The 22935-nt window shown below is 43.4% G+C and overlaps 2 protein-coding genes across 2 annotated transcripts in view; one reads left to right on the forward strand and one right to left on the reverse strand.

Annotated features, from left to right (window-relative positions):
* Positions 1-4331: 4331 nt before the first annotated feature.
* On the forward strand, positions 4332-10007 carry glrx (glutaredoxin (thioltransferase)). The gene is made up of 3 exons (XM_014132043.3): positions 4332-4642; positions 6280-6408; positions 9456-10007. The coding sequence occupies exons 1-2, from the start codon at positions 4436-4438 to the stop codon at positions 6391-6393; spliced, it is 321 nt and encodes a 106-aa protein (XP_013987518.1). The 5' UTR covers positions 4332-4435; the 3' UTR covers positions 6394-6408; positions 9456-10007.
* The window catches only part of LOC106565190 (rho-related BTB domain-containing protein 3), a 35455-nt gene continuing 20127 nt past the window's right edge, over positions 7608-22935 (reverse strand). Inside the window, exons 7-12 of the mRNA XM_082959043.1 lie at positions 20186-20295; positions 19380-19489; positions 17963-18132; positions 15216-15382; positions 10451-10547; positions 7608-9594 (exon numbers count right to left, since the gene is read on the reverse strand). Coding sequence (XP_082815169.1) covers positions 9476-9594; positions 10451-10547; positions 15216-15382; positions 17963-18132; positions 19380-19489; positions 20186-20295 — 773 coding nt within the window. The 3' untranslated portion in view covers positions 7608-9475. The remainder of the gene's footprint in view (positions 9595-10450; positions 10548-15215; positions 15383-17962; positions 18133-19379; positions 19490-20185; positions 20296-22935) is intronic.

Genomic DNA, 22935 nt, shown 5'->3' on the forward strand with positions numbered 1-22935 from the left:
AGATACGAAAGGACAGATTTCCACCAGTCTAATGTCCATTGCTTGTGTTTCTTGGCCCAAGCAAGTCTCTTCTTCTTATTGGTGTCCTTTAGTAGTGGTTTCTTTGCAGCAATTTGACCATGAAGGCCTGATTGAAGGCCGTGAATCGGGCCTTACTTGATCTCTGTGAAGCATTTCTTTGGGATGCAATCTGTGGTGTAGTTAACTCTAATGAACTTATCCTCTGCCACAGAGGTAACTCTGGGTCTTTCTTTCCTGTGGCGGTCCCAATGAAAGCCAGTTTCATCAAAGCGCTAGATGGTTGTTGCGACTGCACAAAGTTCTTGACATTTTCCATATTGACTGACCTTCATGTCTTAAAGTAATGATGGACTGTCATTTCTCTTTGCTTATTTGAGCTGTTCTTGCCATAACATGGACTTGGTCTTTCACCAAATAGGGCTATCTTCTGTATACCACCCCTACCTTGTCACAACACAACGGATTGGCTCAAACGCATCAAGAAGGAAATAAATTCCACAAATTAACTTTTTACAAGGCACAACTGTTAATTGAAATGTATTCCATGTGACTACCTCATGAAGCTGGTTGAGAGAATGCCAAGTGTATGCAAAGCTGTCATCTAGGCAAAGGGTGGCTACCTTGAAGAATCTCAAATATATTTTAATTTGTTTGACACTTTTTTTGCTTACTACATGATTCCATGTGTTATTTCATAGTTTATGTTTTCACTATTATTCTACAATGTAGAAAATAGTAAAAATAAAGAAAAACCCTTGAATGAGTTGGTGTGTCCAAACTTTTGACTGATACTGTACATACGAGGGGCACAACTGTATAGCCAGCTGGACTGACTGCATTGACACCTAGAGGTAATTCCACACCAGGAAGAACTGCACCTTCTAAGGGTCTCGGTTGCTATCTACATTAGTAGATTTGGTTGAATGATTGGTCTATGTTTTTTTCTTGAACACTGATATAAAAATATATCTGATAACAAAATGGACATTTATTTCACAGTTTTCTACTCGGATAGAAAAAATGACGGTATAAAAAATTATACCACACCACATCTTTAAAGAGCAGCTGAAGGCCATAAACAACTTCTCTGGTAGAAAACGGAAACATTTATTAGTAAGAAACATTTATTATAGTGTCAAAATTGACTACAAAGTGAAAATAGGACAATTTTGATCATAAACTCAATCTTGTCCAAAACTGAGATTTGCGAGATAATTAGGGAAAAAAATGTGTCACTGAATGAAGGGTCTCGTAACCGTTTTCCTTGGGTTGAGTTTATTTCAAACCACTGTAAGGCTGTACAGTACAATATGAATGTCCAATACACACAATATGTTGACTGGTGAGCTAGTTTCAGAGTCCTGCAATAAGAGCTAGTAATTGTGTAAACTCTACATAGTTGTGTTCTGTGTGGGCTGATACCCCATTTCATAGGTGCACACTCATTGGTGCACACTCATTTCATTGGTGCACACTCTAAAGGTAAGGCTTTGTAGTCCAATATGAATGACTGGTGAGTTGAATGTGTCAATGTGGCTCATTTTATAGTCCTGCAATAAGAGCTATGAAGTTAATATTTGTGTAAACTCTTTGGAATTGTAATCTGTTGGTGTCACTGAGTAGGCTGACACCCAATTCCATGGTTGCAGGTAAGGAAGTACATAGCCCAAAGTGGGACTAAAGGAGTCTAACGTTACCCCTTATAGTCCAAGGATCTTACATGGACCTTACATTTTAAAGGCTCTGGAAGCCAAAAACAAAATTGGCTCTGGAAGCCAAAACAGCCAAAGATAAGGTCCTTATGCTTTCAAAATTGTACCGCAAGCGTTGCGGGTTAATGTCGTGTTAACCTTCAGACCATGCGTTGGGGCTCTTAACAACACTCCCCCGTACAGACGACGCCTTCGTCCGATGACTCTTATGTGTAATGTCATGGAACTGAGTCATGATCAAGTGCTAAGGCTAGGCTGTACACTGTATATACAGCTCTGGAAAAAATGAAGAGACCACTGCAAAATGATCAGTTTCTCTGGTTTTACTATTTATAGGTATGTGTTTGGGTAAAATTAACATTTTTGTTTTATTCTATAAACTACTTACAACATTCCTCCCAAATTCCAAATACAAATCTTGTCATTTAGAGCATGTGGCTTGATTCACCACATTTCAGTGGGTGCGAGACCTGGAGAGGCCTACAAGCCACAGTGTCTCGCACCCACTGTGATATTTGGTGGAGGATCGGTGATGATCTGGGGGTGCTTCAGCAAGGCTGGAATCGGGCAGATTTGTCTTTGTGAAGGACGCATGAATCAAGCCACGTACAAGGTTGTCCTGGAAGAAAACTTGGTTCCTTCTGCTCTGACAATGTTCCCCAACTCTGAGGATTGTTTATTTCCAGCAGGACAATGCTCCATGCCACACAGCCCGGTCAATCAATGTGTGGATGGAGGACCACCAGATCAAGACCCTGTCATGGCCAGCCCAATCTCCAGACCTGAACCCCATTGAAAGAGGAAGATAGATGGTCACAAGCCATCAAACAAAGCCGAGCTGCTTGAATTTTTGCGCCAGGAATGGCATAAAGTCACCCAAAATCAATGTGAAAGACTGGTGGAGTGCATGCCAAGATGCATGAAAGCTGTGATTGACAATAAATCAATCAATCAAATGTATTTATAAAGCCCTTTTTACATCAGCCGATGTCACAAAGTGCTATCCAGAAACCCAGCCTAAAACCCCAAACAGCAAGCAATGCAGATGTAGAAGTACGGTGGCTAGGAAAAACTCCCTAGAAAGGCAGGAACCTAGGAAGAAACCTAGAGAAGAACCAGGCTCTGAGGGGTGGCTGTGTTGGGTGGAGTTTATAACAGTACATAGCCAAGATGTTCAAACTTTCATAGATGACCAGCAGGGTCAAATAATAATAATCACAGTGGTTGTAGAGGGTGCAACAGGTCAGCACCTCAGGAGTAAATGTCAGTTGGCTTTTCATAGCCGATCATTCAGAGTTAGAGACAACAGGTGCGGTACAGAGAGTCGAAAACAACAGGTCCGGGACAAGGTAGCACGTCCGGTGAACAGGTCAGGGTTCCATAGCCGCAGGCAGAACAGTTGAAACTGGAGCAGCAGCAGCAGGTGGACTGGGGACAGCAGGTGGACTGGGCAGAGCAAGGAGTCATCAGGCCAGGTAATCCTGAGGCATGGTCCTAGGGCTCAGGTCCTCCAAGAGAAGAGAGAAAAGAGAGAGTTAGAGGGAGCATACTTAAATTCACACAGGACACTGGCTAAGACAGGAGAAATACTCCAGATATAACAGACTGATCCTAGCCCCCCCCCGACACATAAAGAATTGCAGCATAAATACTGGAGGCGGAGACAGGAGAGGTCGGGAGACACTGTGGCCTTGTCCGACGTTACCCCCAGACAGGGCCAACCAGGCAGGATAGAACCCCACCCACTTTGCCAAAGCACAGCCCCCACACCACTAGAGGGATATCTTCAAAACTCCAACTTACTACCCTGAGACAAGGCCGAGTATAGCCCACGAAGATCACCCCCATGGCACGAATCCGAGGGGGGCGCCATTCCGGACAGGAAGATCATGTCAGTGACTCGACCCACTCAAGTGACGAACCCCTCCTCGGGACGGCATGGAAGAGCACCAGTAAGCCAGTGACTCAGCCCCCGTAATAGGGTTAGAGGCAGAAAATCCAGGATTATTCCACCAAATATTGATTTCTGAACTCTTCCTAAGTTAAACATTAGTATTCTGCTGTTTAAAAATGAATATGAACTTATTTTCTTTGCATTATTCCAGGGCTGACACCACTGCATCCTTTTTGTTATTTTGACCAGTTGTCATTTTCTGCAAATAAATGCTCTAAATGAAAATATTTTTATTTTGAATTTGGGAGAAATGTTGTCAGTAGTTTATAGAATAAAACAAAAACGTTAATTTTACCCAAACACATACCTATAAATAGTAAAACCAGAGAAACTGATATTTGCAGTGGCCTCTTATTTTTTTCTAGAGCTGTATGTATGCCCCCCAATACATTCATGCAGTCTAATACATCCACAGTGGGATTTGAACAGGTTTTTTTTACTGTTTATTGAAACATTTATTAATTATTGTATTTATTTTAATTTCTAACATTGTTAAGCATTATCTAGTCCAAATATGGCATTATTCCACTATATGTATCCGTTTTGATCAGTTTCAATGGGGTACTTTTATTTTGAAGGCAAACCGAAAATTCCCCAATTGTGGCTAGCTTCACACATGTCCTTCGATTTATAAACACGCCTCCTCTGACACAATACGGAAGTAGACTGCTCATCAAAACATTAATCGCGACGAGCTGTTCATATCGAATTTGCAGGCCAATATTTTTGTCTTTCAGCTAACGCTAGAATGGCACAGGAATTTGTCGAAACTAAACTTAGAGGAGACAAAGTTACAATATTTCTCAAACCATCGTGCCCGTATTGCGTTACGGCCAAAGAGGTCTTGACAAAGTACAAATTCAAAGCTGGGCATTTAGAATTTATTGATATCACTGGACGGAGCGATATGAGTAGTTTACAGGACTACTTTTTGGAGATAACTGGAGCTCGGACGGTGAGTGTCTTCATTCGGCTATCGCCAGTATTTCAATTCGTTATTCCTTTGTTGTTGTGGTGAGTGTAAAACTGCATGTAACTTTGTATCCAGACAATTGGGCGCGATCTCAAAGATGGCTGTCGTTCAAGTGATGATTTGAGAACAAAGAGTCCTTTTCGGTGAAGGAGTTCATGACAAGCGTAATATCTCGACGTCTCAATTGTTTTTGTATAGCAAAATACATACTGTAGTTAAAACAAATATGCGGACTATTGTAACGTTCCATGTTGAATTTTTGTTTTGTTTCAGTGTTATTTCGCGTTCAAAACAACTGGAAACTGATAACGTAAATGATTTTCAGGTAGGAAAGTTGGAGTTCTAGCAAGAGGCCCGAGTTCACGAGTTGGAATTCCGAGTTGGATGACCGTTCAAATCGATTTTTCCCAGTCGGAGCTCGTTTTTTCCCAAGTTCCCAGTTGTTCTGAACGCGGCATAACAGTTCGATCGTCCATCGCAATGACTCAGCAATCCATGAACGCTGATTGGCTTGAAGCTCATCACATGTGAATGTATTCAGCTGTTCCTATTCATTTACAATCCTTCATAATGGATTTTAGTAAAAGTGAGTCACCCAGTAAAATCCTACTAGAGTAAAAGTCTAAAAGTATTTGGTTTTAAATATACTTAAGTATCAATGTGTGGTGCCTGGAAAACAACCTCTCACTCAACGTCAACAAAACAAAGGAGATGATCATGGACTTCAGGAAACAGCAGAGGGACCGCAGTGGAGAAGGTGGAACGCTTCAAGTTCCTTGCCATACACATCACTGGGACCGAGAGACTGAAAAATGGCTTCTATCTCAAGGCCATCCGACTGTTAAAGCCATCACTAGCACATTAGAGGCTGCTGCGTATAGGCATAGACTAGAAATCACTGGCCACTTTAAGGAATGGAATACTAGTGACTTTAATAATGTTTACATATCTGGCATTACTCATCTCATATCTATATACTGTATTCTATGGTATCTTAGTCACTTAATGTTTGCATATCTTGCATTACTCATCTCATGTGTGTATATATTGTATTCTATACGATTCTACTGTATCTTAGTCCATTCCGCTCTGACGTCGCTCATACATGTATATAGTCTTAATTCATTCCTACTTAGATTTGTGTGTATTGGTATGTTGTGTAATTTGTTAGCTATTGCTGCACTGTCGGAGCTAGAAGCACACGCGTTTCGCTACACCCGCAATAACATCTGCTAATCACATGTATGTGACCAATAAGATTTGATTTGAAAGTAAAAAATAATTTCAAATTCCTTATATTAAGCAAACCAGATGGCACCATTTTCTTTTTTTAAATTTACGGATAGCCAGGGGCACACTCCAACCCTCAGACATAATTTACAAACAAAGCATGTGTTTAGGGAGTCTGCCAGATCAGAGGCAGTAGGGATGACCAGGGATGTTCTCTTGATAAGTGTGTGAATTAGACCATTTTCCTGTCCTGATAAGCATTCAAAATGTAATGAGTACTTTTAGGTGTCCCTTAGAGGGAATGTATGGAGTAAAAAGTACATCATTTTCTTTAGGAATGTAGAGAAGTATAAAGTTGTCAAATATAAATAGTTTGTGTGTGTGTGTAGGTCCCGCGGGTGTTCATCGGTGAGGAGTGTGTGGGAGGGGGCAGTGACGTGGCAGATCTGGACGAAAGTGGGAAGCTGGAGGGGATGCTGCAGTCCATTGGCGCGCTGCAGTGACACACACTGCCCCAGGTATGTACACACACACACGAAAGGGAGTGAGGAGAGGGAGGCGCAAGGCAGGGGATTAGAGTTTGTAATGTAGAGAGCGAGATGTGAGGGAGTAATGTGGCTCTTCAGCAAGCCTCCAGACTGGGAGAAGCTGAGGTGGTGTTTCAGGAGGCTAGAGAACAGATAGCTCCAGGACCAGAGAACCACGCCACCTGCTGGCCAAACAGGTCCTCCACAGCCACCTTGACACATGTAACTAAGAATTTGTTCTTAACCGACTTGCCTAGTTAAATAAATAAAAACGCAACACATAGCCTACGGGCCTAGATTTAAATGATATTTCTGTCCATTTAGGGGACCCGTTTTGGCTTATGAATGACCACAGAGGCAAAGGTATAGCCTCTTTAAGTCATAAGCTTCCACCAAGGTACAGAGAGCTATTCTCCTCCAGAAACGGACTAAAGAGTGTATGGATTAGATTGTTGGTAGCCTCGATTCAGCCTTCCCTTTCAGAGCGAATGTGGGATTACGGAATCTGGCAACCCCAGATTAGATTGACGTTTGCGACGCATGCGGCATGTTAACAAGGCAGTGTGTGTGAAACGGAAGCATTTTTACCTGCAGCAAGGTATCCCTCAACCTCTGCTGGAGATCCCAACATACAGTATGTCTCAATCCACCAGTTGGCCTGTTAGTCACAGCTTGTGTTGTTGGCAACATTGACACAACCCGAGGAAAAAAAAATAACTGCACGTTACTCACACCAACATGTGACTTACTCTCCGTCACATGCACGTGGATGAGGTGAAATTGAAGATGTTAAGATTACGCAAGGTTGATTAATTTAGAGCTTATGCAGAGCCGTTAACTACACTCTAACATTTTCAACATAAGGGGTCATGAGTAATAAAGGGCACACCTCCCCATACACCCACAAAAAGCTTAGGAATGCAAGTCATTTGCTTATGTGTTTTGTGGTTTATGAGGTTGAAGTTGCTTCAAATCAGTGTGTGTGTGTATAAATGTATGCAGTTTAAATTCAAGCCAAAATCAACCAAGCTTCAGACTAAACTTCAACACATGACATGCTGTATGTGAATATGTATGTGCATTATTAATGCACACTAAGCAGTAACACACACACACACACACACGTGACAGAAGACATCTCGTGCCGAGCAGATGCATGTCAACGATTCAGTGGGCGACGTGCCAACGTGTTCTTCTAAAACATGTCTTTATTCCCAGTGACTCGGAGGTCACAACTATTACTGTACACAGCCATCCCCCGTGGCTAGAGGGCCACCAAACCAAACACCCCACACCCTCTAGTCTCCACATGCTGGGTGCATTACGCAGTTAGCTCACAAACACACAAAACACCCCCTGGTACAGACAGTACACCTTACAAAAATAGTCGCAGCACCGTCAAATTATAATCTCATGGCAAAAATGAGGTCAAACCAGAGGTGTTGTTTGGTTACGGTTTCAATGAACAGATCAAATCATTTGTTCACCTTTGGAAGGTGTGTATGTGGTGATTTTAAGTCTCCAGGTGCCCCAATGCTGTTAGCACTCTTAAGAGGATTTAGCATTACAGAATAACCCAATAAGACAGTCATGTAGGACCACTATGTACTCACAGTTATGTTGGCCTAGTCCCAAATCAACTCCTATAGCCCTAGGCACTTCTTGATGACCCATTAGACATAAAAAGAAGGGGACATTAAGTTGTGTGTAGGGTGTAGCCAATAACTGTATACATTGAATGGACAAAGCCATCGATCCCGTGACACCATTCATTCCTATGTGAAGACTCAACAGCGCATTGAATCCAAATGAAGTCGGTTAAGATGGCGTCTCATGGAGACATATGCGCTGTTTCAGCTACTCCAGGAAGTGATGTTGCAGGCTAGCTAAGTGCTGCCCCCTCTCATTGAGTACCTCAACTTGAAGGCCGACCGGGGTACCGCAGGCTGCCAATATTAGCAACTAAATTGTCCTTATAACTTCTGTGTGCGATTTTGAAAATAATCGGTTCAAGGACATCTGGTATATTAGAAGCATTTTTTTTTTTTAATTAACACGAAGATTGCCATTTTTCCATTTACTCTAATGGGGATCCTGTTACCAATGCATGCAGTACCATGGTTGACCTTGAACTTTTGTGGCTTCAATGAGAAGGGGTAGTCGTTTTCCCCTGGGTGTAGCGCCTTGGGTTGATTTGGGACTGTAGGATTCTGTGTCAAGCATAGATTAGATACAGACATCCTCTATAGATGCACAATCCCGGGTCACGTTCATTAGATAGAAGACTCCAAAACGTTTTGGATACATTTCAGCATGTTCCTTTGAACGTTTCCGGGCCCATTTGTAAATTTGAGAACCTTCTCCGCTAAAAAAACAAAATGTTCTCTCTCCTGTGTGGAGATGGAAAAGATGATCACTGTCCATTCTCCATGGATACAGTTATTTGCCATGCCATTTTCATACAGTTATTCATTGGGCTATAGATACAGTCCTCCATGAACAGATAATGGTGGCTTTCCAGGTCATCTTTTTTGCATGTGCACAATGCCTGGATAAGGATTTACATATCAGAAACCACATTAGTATGATATAGAAATCTTATGAGCTATGCAGCCAGCGCGACTGCAAAAAGGACAAACCTGGAACATGGCCATTGTTTTGTTTTTTTTTCGCCCTGGTTTCCAGTGGAATTCAGCTGTCATTTGAAATTCTCCCTGGTTAAGTAAATCGGTCATTTTGTCCCGAGGACAGTCACGTGTTGTTCCTCGGGGACCGGAGTGCGTCAGTGTTTTAGGTCACCTCCCGTAGACATCGCCTTTCGACCAGGCCTCTTCGACCTTTCAGCTCTGTGCTGAACCCTCTGGGTTTCCTCCCGAGCTGGTTAGCTTTCTGTCCCCCTTTTTCACTGTCCATTTGAGGCAGATGGCTCAATTATGTTCTGGTCTGTTTATAATGCCTTCTCTCAACTCCTCTCCCCCTCCTTTGTCTCTCGCCCCACACCTTCCTCTTCTCCTCTCCGCCTCTCACTACTTCTCCAGGGTGTGGCGGCGGGTGGGTGTCACATGACGAGGCAGCGGGACTTCTTGAGTTTGCGTCGGCGCTGCTGGTACTCGCTCAGTTCTTGAAGGTAACCTCGGGAAGGCCAACGCAGTCTCTCCACCTGTTCCCGCTCCTCCTCTGTCAACCAAGACAACAAAAAACAGGTTGCCGTGACGATATCATGTCACCCCGCTCTCTCACACACATGGATGCGCGCGCACACACACACACACACACACACACACACACACACACACACACACACACACACACACACACAGTGCCAGTATTTCTTTTTATCCGTCATTGCCTAAACCAACATTTCTATGAAGCCATCATTAAGCCACATGCATGCTCTGCCTGCCTGATACACTTGTTTTACACCCAAGAGCTGGACCAATGTGAATAATATTGTGTAGTACTATTTAGTCTTTGTATCGTGTATCACTTCACTTGTGCCCTTAAAGACCCGTCCATTTGACCTTAAATATGCACTGGTGTACGATGAAAACATTGTTAATGGAAATAAACCTGTTGTAGATGCTACTAAACCTGCCCTGTGTGCTTATTAACCAGTGTGTGCTTTATATATGTGTCATAACCAGGGATGAAGTGGCTTGACGAGCAGCAAGAAGGGTAAAAGCTAACCATGCTAATTTAGCGTCATAGGTGTGCAAGCTCTATTTAGAAAATGTAAAGGTGTGTAAATGTGTTTTTTTACAAGCTATGACAATCCACTACATCCTCAATCAGAACTGCTTATTTGACCTGTAGTATTTCCCCTTCTTAATATGTGCGATCAAAACTAACATTATGCCTATATGGATTACACTTCACTACTTCCCTTTAACATACGGTCTACACAAAGCTGTCATTAAAATGTCATTAGCTTTCACAACAGCTGGCTTTGGCATGGGTTTTACAACACCAGTCACACTTAGTGAGCTTGAGTTATCAATATGTCCAATAACCTGTCCTGTGTCTGATCTCTCACCTGAGAGCTCCAGGAAGTCGGGCTTGTGACTGAAGATTAGGTAGTTATTGGCTATGAAGTGGAGGAGCCATACATACAGCTGCTCTGCGTTGTGGCACTGTGAGAGAGAAAGAGGTAGAAGGAGAGAGGGGAGGAGTCAGCTATTTGAGCAAAGATGTATTGTGTAACTGTTGAAGATTTAGAATATAAAGGGCAGAATAAATTAACACCAGCAATGACTTCCACACGGAAAATTACATTTTCCAACCCTGTGCATGTGCAATGTGTGTGCATGCATGCATATTCTCTGCTTTCCCTGCCTCCAGTGTTTTTAAACCATTGACCAGAAAGAACTGGATAGGTGACAGCACATTGGTGGGTTAATCCTTCACAGCGTACGGTACAAGTTGTTTCCTCAACCAAATCCTCTCAGGTTTGTGGTAAGGATCATTTAAAAAAAAAACTACACTTATTTAATCATACATTTTTTTGTTGGCACTGAATATTAGAAACATTGAAATGTCAAGGGGTGCATCATCTGAGTAGTCTGAAGTGACTTCTTGTCTTCTCTCACTCTACCTCCACTGAGTGGAAAGCGATGTGGTGGATGCTACTGAAGATAAGCTATTTTGTGTCAGAACACACACACTCTTGCTGAATCCAAAATCCTTCCCCTAGGCTTCTTACTTCTGTACATTCACCTTGACCATATTAAACAGACGTAGGGTATGTTCCTTACATTTGTACCTCTATTTACTATGATGTGTTACATTACGAATAAAATAATGCTTATGATTACTTAACAAAAAGTAGGGCAGTTGGTTGGGGAGGATGGGTTGGCATATAACATGACCGTCTAGCAACCCAAAGGTTGCATGTTCTTGTCGGGGACGACTGTAGCAATTTAGCTAACCCTTCCACTTAACCTTTTCCCAACATTAACTTAACCTTATTCTCCTAACCTGCTACGTTAGTTCTAACCTGCTGTGTTATCCACTAACGTTAGCCACAAATGCTAACGACGTCCAATTCGTATGATATTGTACAACGTATGAGACTATACATCCTCCAATTCGTATGATATTGTACGACCGGGTATGGCGTATCAAATTGTATTAGTCACATGCAACAGCTATAGTACACCTTTCAGTGAAATGCTTACTTACGAGCCCCTAACCAACAATGCAGTTTAAAAAATATGGATAAGAATAAGAAATAAAAGTAACAAGTAATTAAAGAGCAGCAGTAAAATAGCGAGACTATATACAGGGGGGTACCGGAACGGAGTCAAAGTGCGGGGGCACCGGTTAGTTGAGGTAATATGTACATGTAGGTAGAGTTATTCATGTGACTATGCATAGATGATAACAGAGAGTAGCAGCGGTGTAAAAGAGAAGGGGGGGGGGCAATGCAAATAGTCTGGGTAGCCATTTGATTAGATGTTCAGGAGTCTTATGGCTTGGGGGTAGAAGCTGTTTAGAAGCCTCTTGGACCTAGACTTGGTGCTCCGGTCCCGCTTGCCGTGCGGTAGCAGAGAGAACAGTGACTAGGGTGGCTAGAGTCTTTGACAATTTTTAGGGCCTTCCTCTGACACCGCCTGGTATAGAGGTCCTGGATGGCAGGAAGCTTGGCCCCAGTGATGGCCGAGCAGTTGCCATACCAGGCAGTGATGCAACCAGTCAGGATGCTCTCGATGGTGCAGCTGCAGAACCTTTTGAGGATATGAGGACCCATGCCAAATCTTTTCAGTCTCCTGAGGGGGAATAGATTTTGTCGTGCCCTCTTCACGACTGTCTTGGTGTGCTTGGACCATGTTAGTTTGTTTGTGATGTGGACACCAGGGAACTTGAAGCTCTCAACCTGCTCCACTGCAGCCCCGTCGATGAGAATGGGGGCGTGCCCGGTCCTCTTTTTCCTATAGTCCACAATCATCTCCTTTTGTCTTGATCACATTGAGGGAGAGGTTGTTGTCTTGGCACCACATGGCCAGGTCTGACCTCCCCCTATAGGCTGTCTTGTCGTTGATCAGGCCTACCACTGTGTCATCGGCAAACTTAATGATGGTGTTGGAGTCATGCCTGGCCGTGCAGTCATGAGTGAACAGGGAGTACAGGAGGGGACTGAGCACGCATCCCTGAGGGGCCCCTGTGTTGAGGATCAGTGTGGTGGATGTGTTGTTACCTACCCTTACCACCTGGAGGCGGCCCGTCAGGAAGTCCAGGATTCAGTTGGGAGGTGTTTAGTCCCAGGATCCTTAGCTTATTTATGTGCTTTGAGGGCACTATGGTGTTGAACGCCGAGCTGTAGTCAATGAATAGCATTCTCACATAGGTGTTCCTTTTGTCCAGGTGGGAAAGGGCAGTGTGGAGTGCAATCGAGATTTCATCATCTGTGGATCTGTTGGAGCGGTATGTAAATTGGGGTGAGTCTAGGGTTTCTGGGATAATGGTGTTGATGTGAGCCATGACCAGCCTTTCAAAGCACTTCATGGCTACAGACGTAAGTGCTACAGGTCGGTAGTCATTTAGGCAGGTTACCTTAGTGTTCTTGGGCACAGGCACTATGGTGGTCTGCTTAAAACATGTTGGTATTACAGACTCGGACAGGGAGAGGTTGAAAATGTCAGCGAGCACACTTGCCAATTGGTCAGCGCATGCTCGCAGTACACGTCCTGGTAATCCATCTGACCCTGCGGCCTTGTGAATGTTGACCTGTTTAAAGGTCTTACTCACATCGGCTGCGGAGAACGTGATCACACAGTCTTCCGGAACAGCTGATGCTCTCATGCACGTTCAGTGTTATTTTCCTCGAAGCGAGCATAGAAGTAGTTTAGCTCGTCTTGTAGGCTCGTGTCACTGGGCAGCTCTCGGCTGTGCTTCCCTTTGTAGTCTGTAATGGTTTGCAAGCTCTGCCACATCCGACGAGCGTCAGAGCCGGTGTAGTACGATTCGATCTTTGTCCTGTATTGACGCTTTGCCTGTTTGATGATTCGTCGGAGGGCATAGCGGGATTTCTTATAAGCTTCTGGGTTAAGAGTAACGCTCCTTTGAAAGTGGCAGCTCTAGCCTTTTAGCTCAGTTTGGATGTTGCCTGTAATCCATGGCTTATGGTTGGGGTATGTACGTACGGTCACTGTGGGGACGATGTCATTGATGCACTTATTGATGAAGCCAATGACAGATGTGGTGTACTCCTCAATGCCATTGGAGGAATCCCGAAACATATTCCAGTCTGTGCTAGCAAAACATTCCTGTAGCTTAGCATCTTCTTCATCTGACCACTTTTTTTTATTGATCTAGTCACTGGTGCTTCCTGCTTTAATGTTTGCTTGTAAGCAGGAATCAGGAGGCTAGAATTATGGTCAGATTTGCCAAATGGAGGGCGAGAGAGAGCTTTGTATGTGGAGTAAAGGTGGTGCAGAATTTTTTTTTTCCCTCTGGTTGCATATTTAACATGCTGATAGAAATTTGGTAAAACTGATTTAAGTTTCCCTGCAATAAAGTCCCTGGCTACTAGGAGCGCCACCTCTGGGTGGGCGTTTTCTTGTTTGCTTATGGTGGAATACAGCTTATTCAATGCTGTCTTAGTGCCAGCCTCCGTCTGTGGTGGTATGTAAACGGCTACGAAAAATACAGATAAACTCTCTAGGTAGATAGTGTGGTCTACAGCTTATCATGAGATACTCTACCTCAGGCGAGCAATAGCTTGAGACTTCCTTAGATATTGTGCACCAGCTGTTATTTACAAAAATACATAGTCCGCCGCCCCTTGTCTTACCAGACTCCGCTGTTCTATCCTGCCAGTACAGCGTATTGCCAGCTGTATGTTGATAGTGTCGTCGTTCAGCCATGACTCCGTGAAGCATAAGATATTACAGTTGGTCGTTTACATGTCCAGTTGGTAGATTCATCTTCCCGCTTAGGTCATCTATTTTATTCTCCAAAGATTGCACATTTGCTAGCAGAATGGAAGGAAGTGGAGGTTTATTCGATCGCCTATAAATTCTCAGAAGGCAGCCCGCCCTCTGGACCCTTTTTCTCCACAGGCAAATCACGGAGATCTGGGCCTGTTCCTGAGAAAGCAGTATATCATTCGTGTCGGCCTCGTCAGACTCGTTAAAGGAAAAAAAGGATTCTGCCAGTCCGTGGTGAGTAATCACAGTCCTGATGTCCAGAAGTTATTTTTGATCATAAGAGACAGTAGAGGAAAACTATGTACGAATTAAGTTAAAAAAATAAGTTGCAAATAAACAAACAAAAAAAGACCATCGGTTGGGGATAAGTAAAACGTCAGCCTTCTTCTCCGGCGCCATTGTTACAGTAGTATGATACTATACGTCCTCCAATACGTATGATATTGTACGACCGGGTATGACGTATGATACAGTAACAACCCTGGGTTTATAAGCGCGGATATCGACTCTACCGCCGGAGCATGCTTTTGGGGCACAGTCGATAGCTCGCTGGACTTCGGGCTAGAAGGTTGAGGGTTCGAGACCTGCTCCCTGCCTGTTTCATTACAACACTATAAGTCCTCCAATTCGAATGATGTTGTATGACCACTATTCCATTTGTAACATATCATACTAAATGGAGGGGTACAAATAAACTTCCCAAATCCTATTGATTTCCCTGAGGCCAGGTTGGTAGATTTTTAAAAATCAAACGGGTATGAGAATCTTCACTATATTGCTCACACCTATCAAACGTTTCAGCTCTACAGGAATGCCAAGATGGTAAGGGCTAGGTGTCGATTTTGAAATGGAGAATATCTCTCACACACTTACCTTAGCCCTACGGAGAAGCCGGATCACACTGATGCCGGTTGATGCCAGCTCTCGGCTAGGCATGCTCTGGAGGTAGGCGCACACACACACCTCACACAGGTGCTGCAGGCGCTTCACCTGGTACATCTCTGCACAGACCAGCACGGCCATGGCCTGCAACACACTGGCTGGACACACATACAGAGACACTGTCAAACATACTGGAGCCTCATTTAGAGAATCATGCACAGATTTGATTGTAAATTGTGGCGTGGATTTCAAATTGTGGTTGAAATCCACGCCATTGTTGGAGATTTATAATCGCACACAGACATTGTTGGGATTTATAATCGCACACAGACCACAATCTGTCAATCAGACCTGTCAATCATATCACATTACACACACATACATACACAGCTGTGAAAAATAAACCAACGACAAGATAACATCTCACACTCACTCGCTCACCCTCCAAACAAATCGGCATACAGTACTATTTATCATATCATACTAGTGTCAGTGTCCACTCCAATTTCTTTTGATCTCCCCCAGCCTGTCAATTTTCTGGGGAGCTGACAGTCAAATCCCCTTAGGACATAAGAGATACTATTTATACCATCTGAGAATGTAAATCCACCGCAAATCATTTCACAGCTTCTACTGAGCAGCACCGAGGACCCAGATAGAGGCGTACCGCAATTTTGCGGGGCCCCTTCAAGGTCTGAGCTAGGGGTGTAATGGTACACGTATTCGTACCGAACCGTTTGGTATGGAGATCTCTGTTCGGTCTGCACTGTGAACCTGACTGAATACATTAAAATATATTTAAAATATAAAATCGCTAGGCCTATAGGCTTGAGTAAATCTGAAATAAGAAAACATCAACGTAATCAAAATTCTGATCTTAATTGGAGCATTTCAATCTATCCTTTTGTCTCAGCTGGGAGCTAGTTCTGTACAATGGCGAGTGGTGGGGTCGGAGGAGGATTCTCCATAATTTAAATCTCCAGTTCGGGAACATTTGCGCTTCCCAGTAGATTACAACGGCGATGGACAGAGCGAGTATGTCGACACTGCTCAATGAGAATAGCCTATGCAGCTGCCATCACCTCAAACATGTTGACACACTTACGCCGACTTCACCCCATGTTTCTTATTAACGGAGCAAGACAGAAACACACAAAAACAACAACTTCGTCTCCCCTCTGCATTCAAGCAGCCCTTCGCAGCTGATTCTGACCGGGCCAAAGAAATTACAAGAGCGATTGGTATGTTTATAGCTGGGGACAGAGGCGCAACTTTGGCTTTAGAAGTGGATTTTATATATTTATATATTTTTTATCCAGTCGGATAAACACTCCAAACAGCCTACCCGACCGCTCGGAGGCGTCCGCATCGTCCTAAAGCACACCGTTACCACGTTTTGTATCACATTCCAATGATAAAACTGGGGGGGACAAAAATGCAATTTCAGAATGTGGGGGGGACATGTCCGTCCTCAGTGAAAGTTGCCCCCCTGGCCGTGGATATGCGCCCATTCTCGCTGGTTGAGAAGAATAGGGGGTTTCAGCACCTCGTGAAAGTGCTCGAGCCACATTATGAACTTGGCTCTCTCGCACCCATTTCAGCAAACTGGTAGTACCTGCTCTATTAAAGCAAACTAAAGCCGAAGTTGTCAATGAATTGGCCAATGCACCCCGTGTTTTGCTTAATACAGCTGGATGGACCTCCAGGGCTACAGAGAGCTACTTAATAGTGATAGCCCATCCAATTCCCCCGGCGTGGGAAACGAGAAGTACCATGCCTCAGACACGCCCCCTTTATGAGAGTCACATATTTTTCTCTTTGTAAGATAACATTATACAATATCTTAGCCATGTTTACACATTGATTTCACACGCATATTGCACTTTATTTTAGTGTTGTTCATGAGTAATCGTGTTTTCATTTAAGAAAATACAAAGTGTTGGTATTCCTGATTGTGCCCTCATCATTATGACTCATGATCATACAGTATATGTAAACAGGAATACCAACACTTAATATATTCTTAAATTAACAAATATTTACTGCAGTAACTGTTGGCATTTCATTTTCCCACTGTACCGAAACCAAACCAAACTAGGTTTGGTGAGCTGTTACACCCCTAGTCTGAGCTAAAGCTAATTTCCTACAATTCTACACATATTGCCATGTGTCTTAAAGAAAAAATTGCAGTTTTATAGCTAATCTCATGCTATTCTACACATTTTGCAATGAGGCTGAGAGAATTTAGAATTTTTACAGCTAATTTCCTGTAATTCTAGGGAATCAGCTGCTCATAATAAGGACCTTAATTGGCTGAATACTGAGTGTTATGCTGCGTTTAGACGAGGGACACAAAAAAACTGTCATACCAGTCGGTATAGCGGGACAAGAAAGCAAGAAACAGGGTGACTGCAAAAGCAAGCCAGCACGATGGTATGCGTTGCTGTGGTGATTTCAGTAAACAAACAGGGCAAATCAACATTGAAATATCTGAACTCTGGTGACAAGTCCCGTCTACCATTGTGCTTTTATTGAAAACAATGACATCCGGTTTGCCGTCTACCTCGTACCATCTAAACGCAGCATAAGTTAGAACAAGGTTGGAACAATAGTTCTCCAGAATGATGGTTTGGCCACCCCTGGTCTCAAGGCCATGTCTAGGCCTAACCCATGTCTACCCGGAGTGGGACCTATACAAAGTGCCTGTTTTTGCTCCTGCCCTGCAGCAGTGGACCCACCAGGACAGCAGGTGTCAGTGTAGAGGTACTCCAGGAAGGAGAGGAAGGTGTCAGAGGAGACTCCGTGGATGGGCACCACCCGACTCCGTGCCTCTGCGTACTTCCCGCTGAACATGGCCGCCATGACATCGCAGCGAGCCACCAGGACCGCCCGGTGAGCTGGTAACACACTCCCTGAAACACAGTCTATTTTTAAATATAAACTGGGTGGTTCGAGCCCTGAATGCTGATTGGCTGACAGAAGGGTATATCAGACCGTATACCAAAGGTATGACAATTTATTTTTACTGATCTAATTACGTTGGTAACCAGTGTATAATAGCAATAAGGCACCTCGGGGGTTTGTGGTATATGGCCAATATGCGGAGTGCCTGGACACAGCCCTTGGCCGTGGTATATTGGCCATACACACCCCCCCCCCCCCCCCCCCGGGCCTTATTGCTTGAATGTAGTCCTTATTTTACCAGGTTACTTTGCTGAGAACGCATTCTCTATTATACATTCTCCTTGCCAGCAAGGCCTTGGGGAAGAGTTGAGGAGGAGCGGGGTTGAATGATGGTTCAGGTGAAGAGAGAGAGCTTTCGGTAACGTGTTGCTAATCACACTCTGACATACCTCTATTGTAAGGTGGAAGGTTTTTAGTCTCTTCACGATACAGTGGAGGATAATAGCTAAAGCTATTCTCTGTATTTTGTAATTTTCTTGAAAGAAACAGACAAGCCTCTACAGCTTCACATCAGCCAATCACGTCTACCGAATGATCTGCTCATGTACTGTCATGGTGCAAGGCGTAATCAATCTAAAACCATAATAGTTATGAATTGATGCCTTTCCAAACGGGTCGTTTAAATTAACCCAGAGCTTATGACAGCTATAAAGCATGACATAATGGTTGTCTTGAAGTCTGACAGGCATTGTGTCACTGTTATGACAGCCCTCTATAGTTGGGTGCAGCGCAGGTGAAGAACATGCTGCAAAGTGGATACATTTTGAAGTGTCGGGCATATTTAAAAAAATATATATATTTCATTACATGGGTTATTGTAGATGATTGCTTATAAACTTGGAGCTTGGCATCACCCTGCGAGAGAGTTTGTCATAAAAACGATGTACTGTTGCTGCAGCAAAGTCATTTATAAAATTGTGAACATAATATAACATCTGTAAACATAATATTAGGGTGTTTAGTATTTCTAAGCTCTTATAAACAAAACAGAAGAATTGTACAAAATCTGGCATGAATGTCTAAAGCACTGTGACTATTGTATATCAAGTGTACATCATACAAGGCACCGTAAATATGTTGATGGTATTTTTTCTCTGGTGCAATAATGAAATGGACTGACTACCTGAGGGCCCTCAGTGAGGAAATCAGTTAATCATGTGTAATAAAAAAAAGTTGACTTTGTGTATGTACTTGCCTTGCACCATGAAGATGACATCAGAGTAGAGAGGAGAGTTGAAGAGGTTGACCAGAGACTGAGGACCAAGCTGGGCGGGCCGAGCGTTAGGCGTATCCCTGGAGCCCTACACACGCACACGCAAACACACACAGGCACACACAGCGTGGGTTATGTCTGAGGATTCCACCACTGTTGGTATTTACTACCATGAGTGCCATTCATTCTGAGCTTCCATCTCCACCACCCACCCGTGGCATAGAAATAGCCTGTCTACAAGCCTGCCTCAGCAGTGGCCAACTCCACTGTCCCTGCCCTCCCTGCCAAGACCGCTTCAATGGAGCTGGCTAATGCTGAAACAGACTGGCAGGCAGGCTCGCTTCTAGAGCAGTCTGCATATCAAACCCATTGGCTTCATTATGCTGCAGTGATATAACATCGCTCGCATTATGCCAGAGCCTGCTGGTTTAGAGTACACAAATCATTGACTTTCAACTGCTTAGTCAATCCTGTAGATGGATTGGAACCAAACGTATGACTTGTATTGAGAAATGATACTTGTAAATGATGAGTGCAGAAGTGACACTTCACTTTTGATGGAACTGAAATAGAAGGAACTCAAGCCTGGTCACCAGATCGAATTATGAACCTGCATGTCACATGTCTCCTGATGTTAAGGCGGCCCACATCCCATTCCCTTTGCTCAATCTGAGAGTAAACATAATCCCAGTTCAATCAATTAGTGCACTGCAAGTACACTGCTTTTGATCAGAGCCACATGTATTGTGTTAAATGGGGGAATAGGGTATAAACCATGGGTCACCTTGTCTCTGCCCAGGAAGGAGCGGACGCGGTCCATGAGTTGAGCCACGGCCAGAGAGTTCTTCAGCTTCTCCCCCACAGCCTCCTGGAGGTGCTCCCACTCCCATGCCCCTGGGTCACACCAGAACCACAGGCACACAAATAACATATATACCACAGCAACAGACAGACTCATATTCAATATATAAACACTCATACCATATACAGTGTATTCGGAAAGTATTCAGACCCATTTTTTCCCACATTTTGTTACGCTACAGCCTTATTCTAAAATGGAATAAATACATTTCTCACACCAATCTACACACAATACTCCATATTGACAAAGCAAAAAAACAGCATTTTAGAAATGTTTGCATTTGTTAAAAAAATTTAAAAATATAAACTTTATTTACATAAGTATTCAGACCATTTGCTATGAGACTCAAAAGTGAGCACAGGTGCATCCTGTTTCCATTGATCATCCTTGAGATGTTTCTACAACTTGATTACCGAGTCCACCTATGGTAAATTCAATTGATTGGACATGATTTGGAAAAGCACTCACCTGTCTATATAAGGTCCCACAGTTGACAGTACATGTCAGAGCAAAAACCAAGCCATGAGGTCAAAGGAATTGTCCGTAGAGCTCCGAGACAGGATTGTGTCGAGGCACAGATCTGGGGGAGGGTACCAAATAATGTCTGCAGCATTCTAGGTCCCCAAGAACACAGTAGCCTCCATCATTCTTAAATGGAAGAAGTTTGGAACAACCAAGACTCTTCCTAGAGCTGGCCGCCCGGTCAAACTGAGCAATCGGGAGAGAAGGGGCTTGGTCAGGGAGGTGACCAAGTACCCGATGGTCACTCTGACAGAGCTCCAGAGTTCCTCTGTGTAGATGGGAGAAACTTCCAGAAGGACATCCATCTCTGCAGCACCCCACCAATCAGGCCTTTATGGCGAGGCGGAAGCCACTTCTCAGTAAAAGGCACATGACAGCCCGCTTGGAGTTTGCCAAAAGGCACCTAAAGGACTCAAGTCTGATGAAACCAAGATTGAATTATTTGGCCTGAATGCCAAGTGTCACGTCTGGAGGAAACTGATCCCTACGGTGAAGCACGGTGGTGGCAGCATCATGCTGTGGGGATGTTTTTCAGCGGCAGGGACTGGGAGACTAGTTAGGATTGAGGGAAAGATGAACGGAGCAAAGTACAGAGATCCTTGATGAAAACCTGCTCCAGAGTGCTCAGGACCTCAAACTGGGGCAAATATTCACCTTCCAACAAGACAATGATCCTAAGCACACAGCCAAGACAACACAGGAGTGGCTTCGGGACAAGTCTCTGAATGACCTTGAACGGCCCAGCCAGAGCCCGGACATGAACCCGATCGAACATCTCTGGAGAGACGTGAAAATAGCCGTGCAGCGACGCTCCCCATCCAGCCTGACAGAGCTTGAGAGGATTTGCAGAGAAGAATTGGAGAAATTCCCCAAGTACTGGTGTGCCAAGCTCGTAGCATCATACCCAAGAAGACTTGAGGCTGTAATCGCTGCCAAATGTGATTCAACAAAGTACTGAGTAATGGGTCTGAATACTTATGTAAATTTGATATTTACGTTTTTTATTTTTATACATTTGCAAAAATATCTAAAAACCTGTTTTTGCTTTGTCATTATGGGGTATTGTGTGTATATTGATGAGGACAACAAAACTATTTAAATGTTGAAAAAGTCAAGGGGTCTGAATATTTTCCGAATGCACTGTATATCATAGAAACACTATAATACTCATATATATATATATATATATACACACTACCAGTCAAAAGTTTTAGAACACCTACTCATTCTTTCTTTATTTCTACTATTTTCTACATTGTAGAATACTAATGAAGACATCAAAACTCACATAACACATATGGAATCATGTAGTAACCAAAAAAGTGTTAAACAAATCAAAATATATTTTATATTTGAGGTTCTTCAAATAGCCACCCTTTGCCTTGATGACAGCTCAGCTTCATGAGGTAGTCACCTGGGATGCATTTCAATTAACGGGTGTGCCTTCTTAAAAGTAATTTTATATATATATATATATTATATATTTTTTTTTTATATCAAAAACATACAATATACTTGAAGCCGCTCAACAACTACACCACACCAGTCATCCAACAGACTCCCATTCAGAGCGACACACAGAAGCATCCAGGGTCAACACCCTGCTCAAGGGCACGTCAACAGATCTCCCACAAGGCCAAAAAAAACAGGGCTGCGAACCCTCTAAGATCCCCCCCACAGTTCCCCATAGCTGTCCCTCAACCATCCGAGACCCCTCCCAGAGTAACCCCCTCCCCCCAAGAAGGAAAGAAGAAAATGTATATATATATTTTTTTAATTATTCCATTCCCCACTCCCAAGATCCCCCCCCCCCCCCCAATGCACCAACAACCAAGAAAATGAACTCATGAGAAAAAGACAAAAGAACACAAAACAACAATGTAAAAAAAAAAAGCTAAGGACATTAAGGACAACTAAAATCATAACAGCAAGGCCAACTGTATCTGTTTGAGTGCATATCTGGCACTATTTACATGTGTGTCCGTGTATGTGTGTATTTCAATGAAAGTGTGTGTATATGCATGTGTACAAACACCTGCACGGCAACAGCCTCAGGTAAACCGGCATTAGCTGTAAAAACACTGCCCTACAGTGTCATTCAAACATACTTTTTATTGTGTTTTATTTTGACTTTATTTTTTATACTTTAT

This window comes from Salmo salar, chromosome 12 (genome assembly GCF_965601325.2).
Source record: "Salmo salar chromosome 12, fSalSal1, whole genome shotgun sequence".
NCBI lineage: Eukaryota > Metazoa > Chordata > Actinopteri > Salmoniformes > Salmonidae > Salmo > Salmo salar.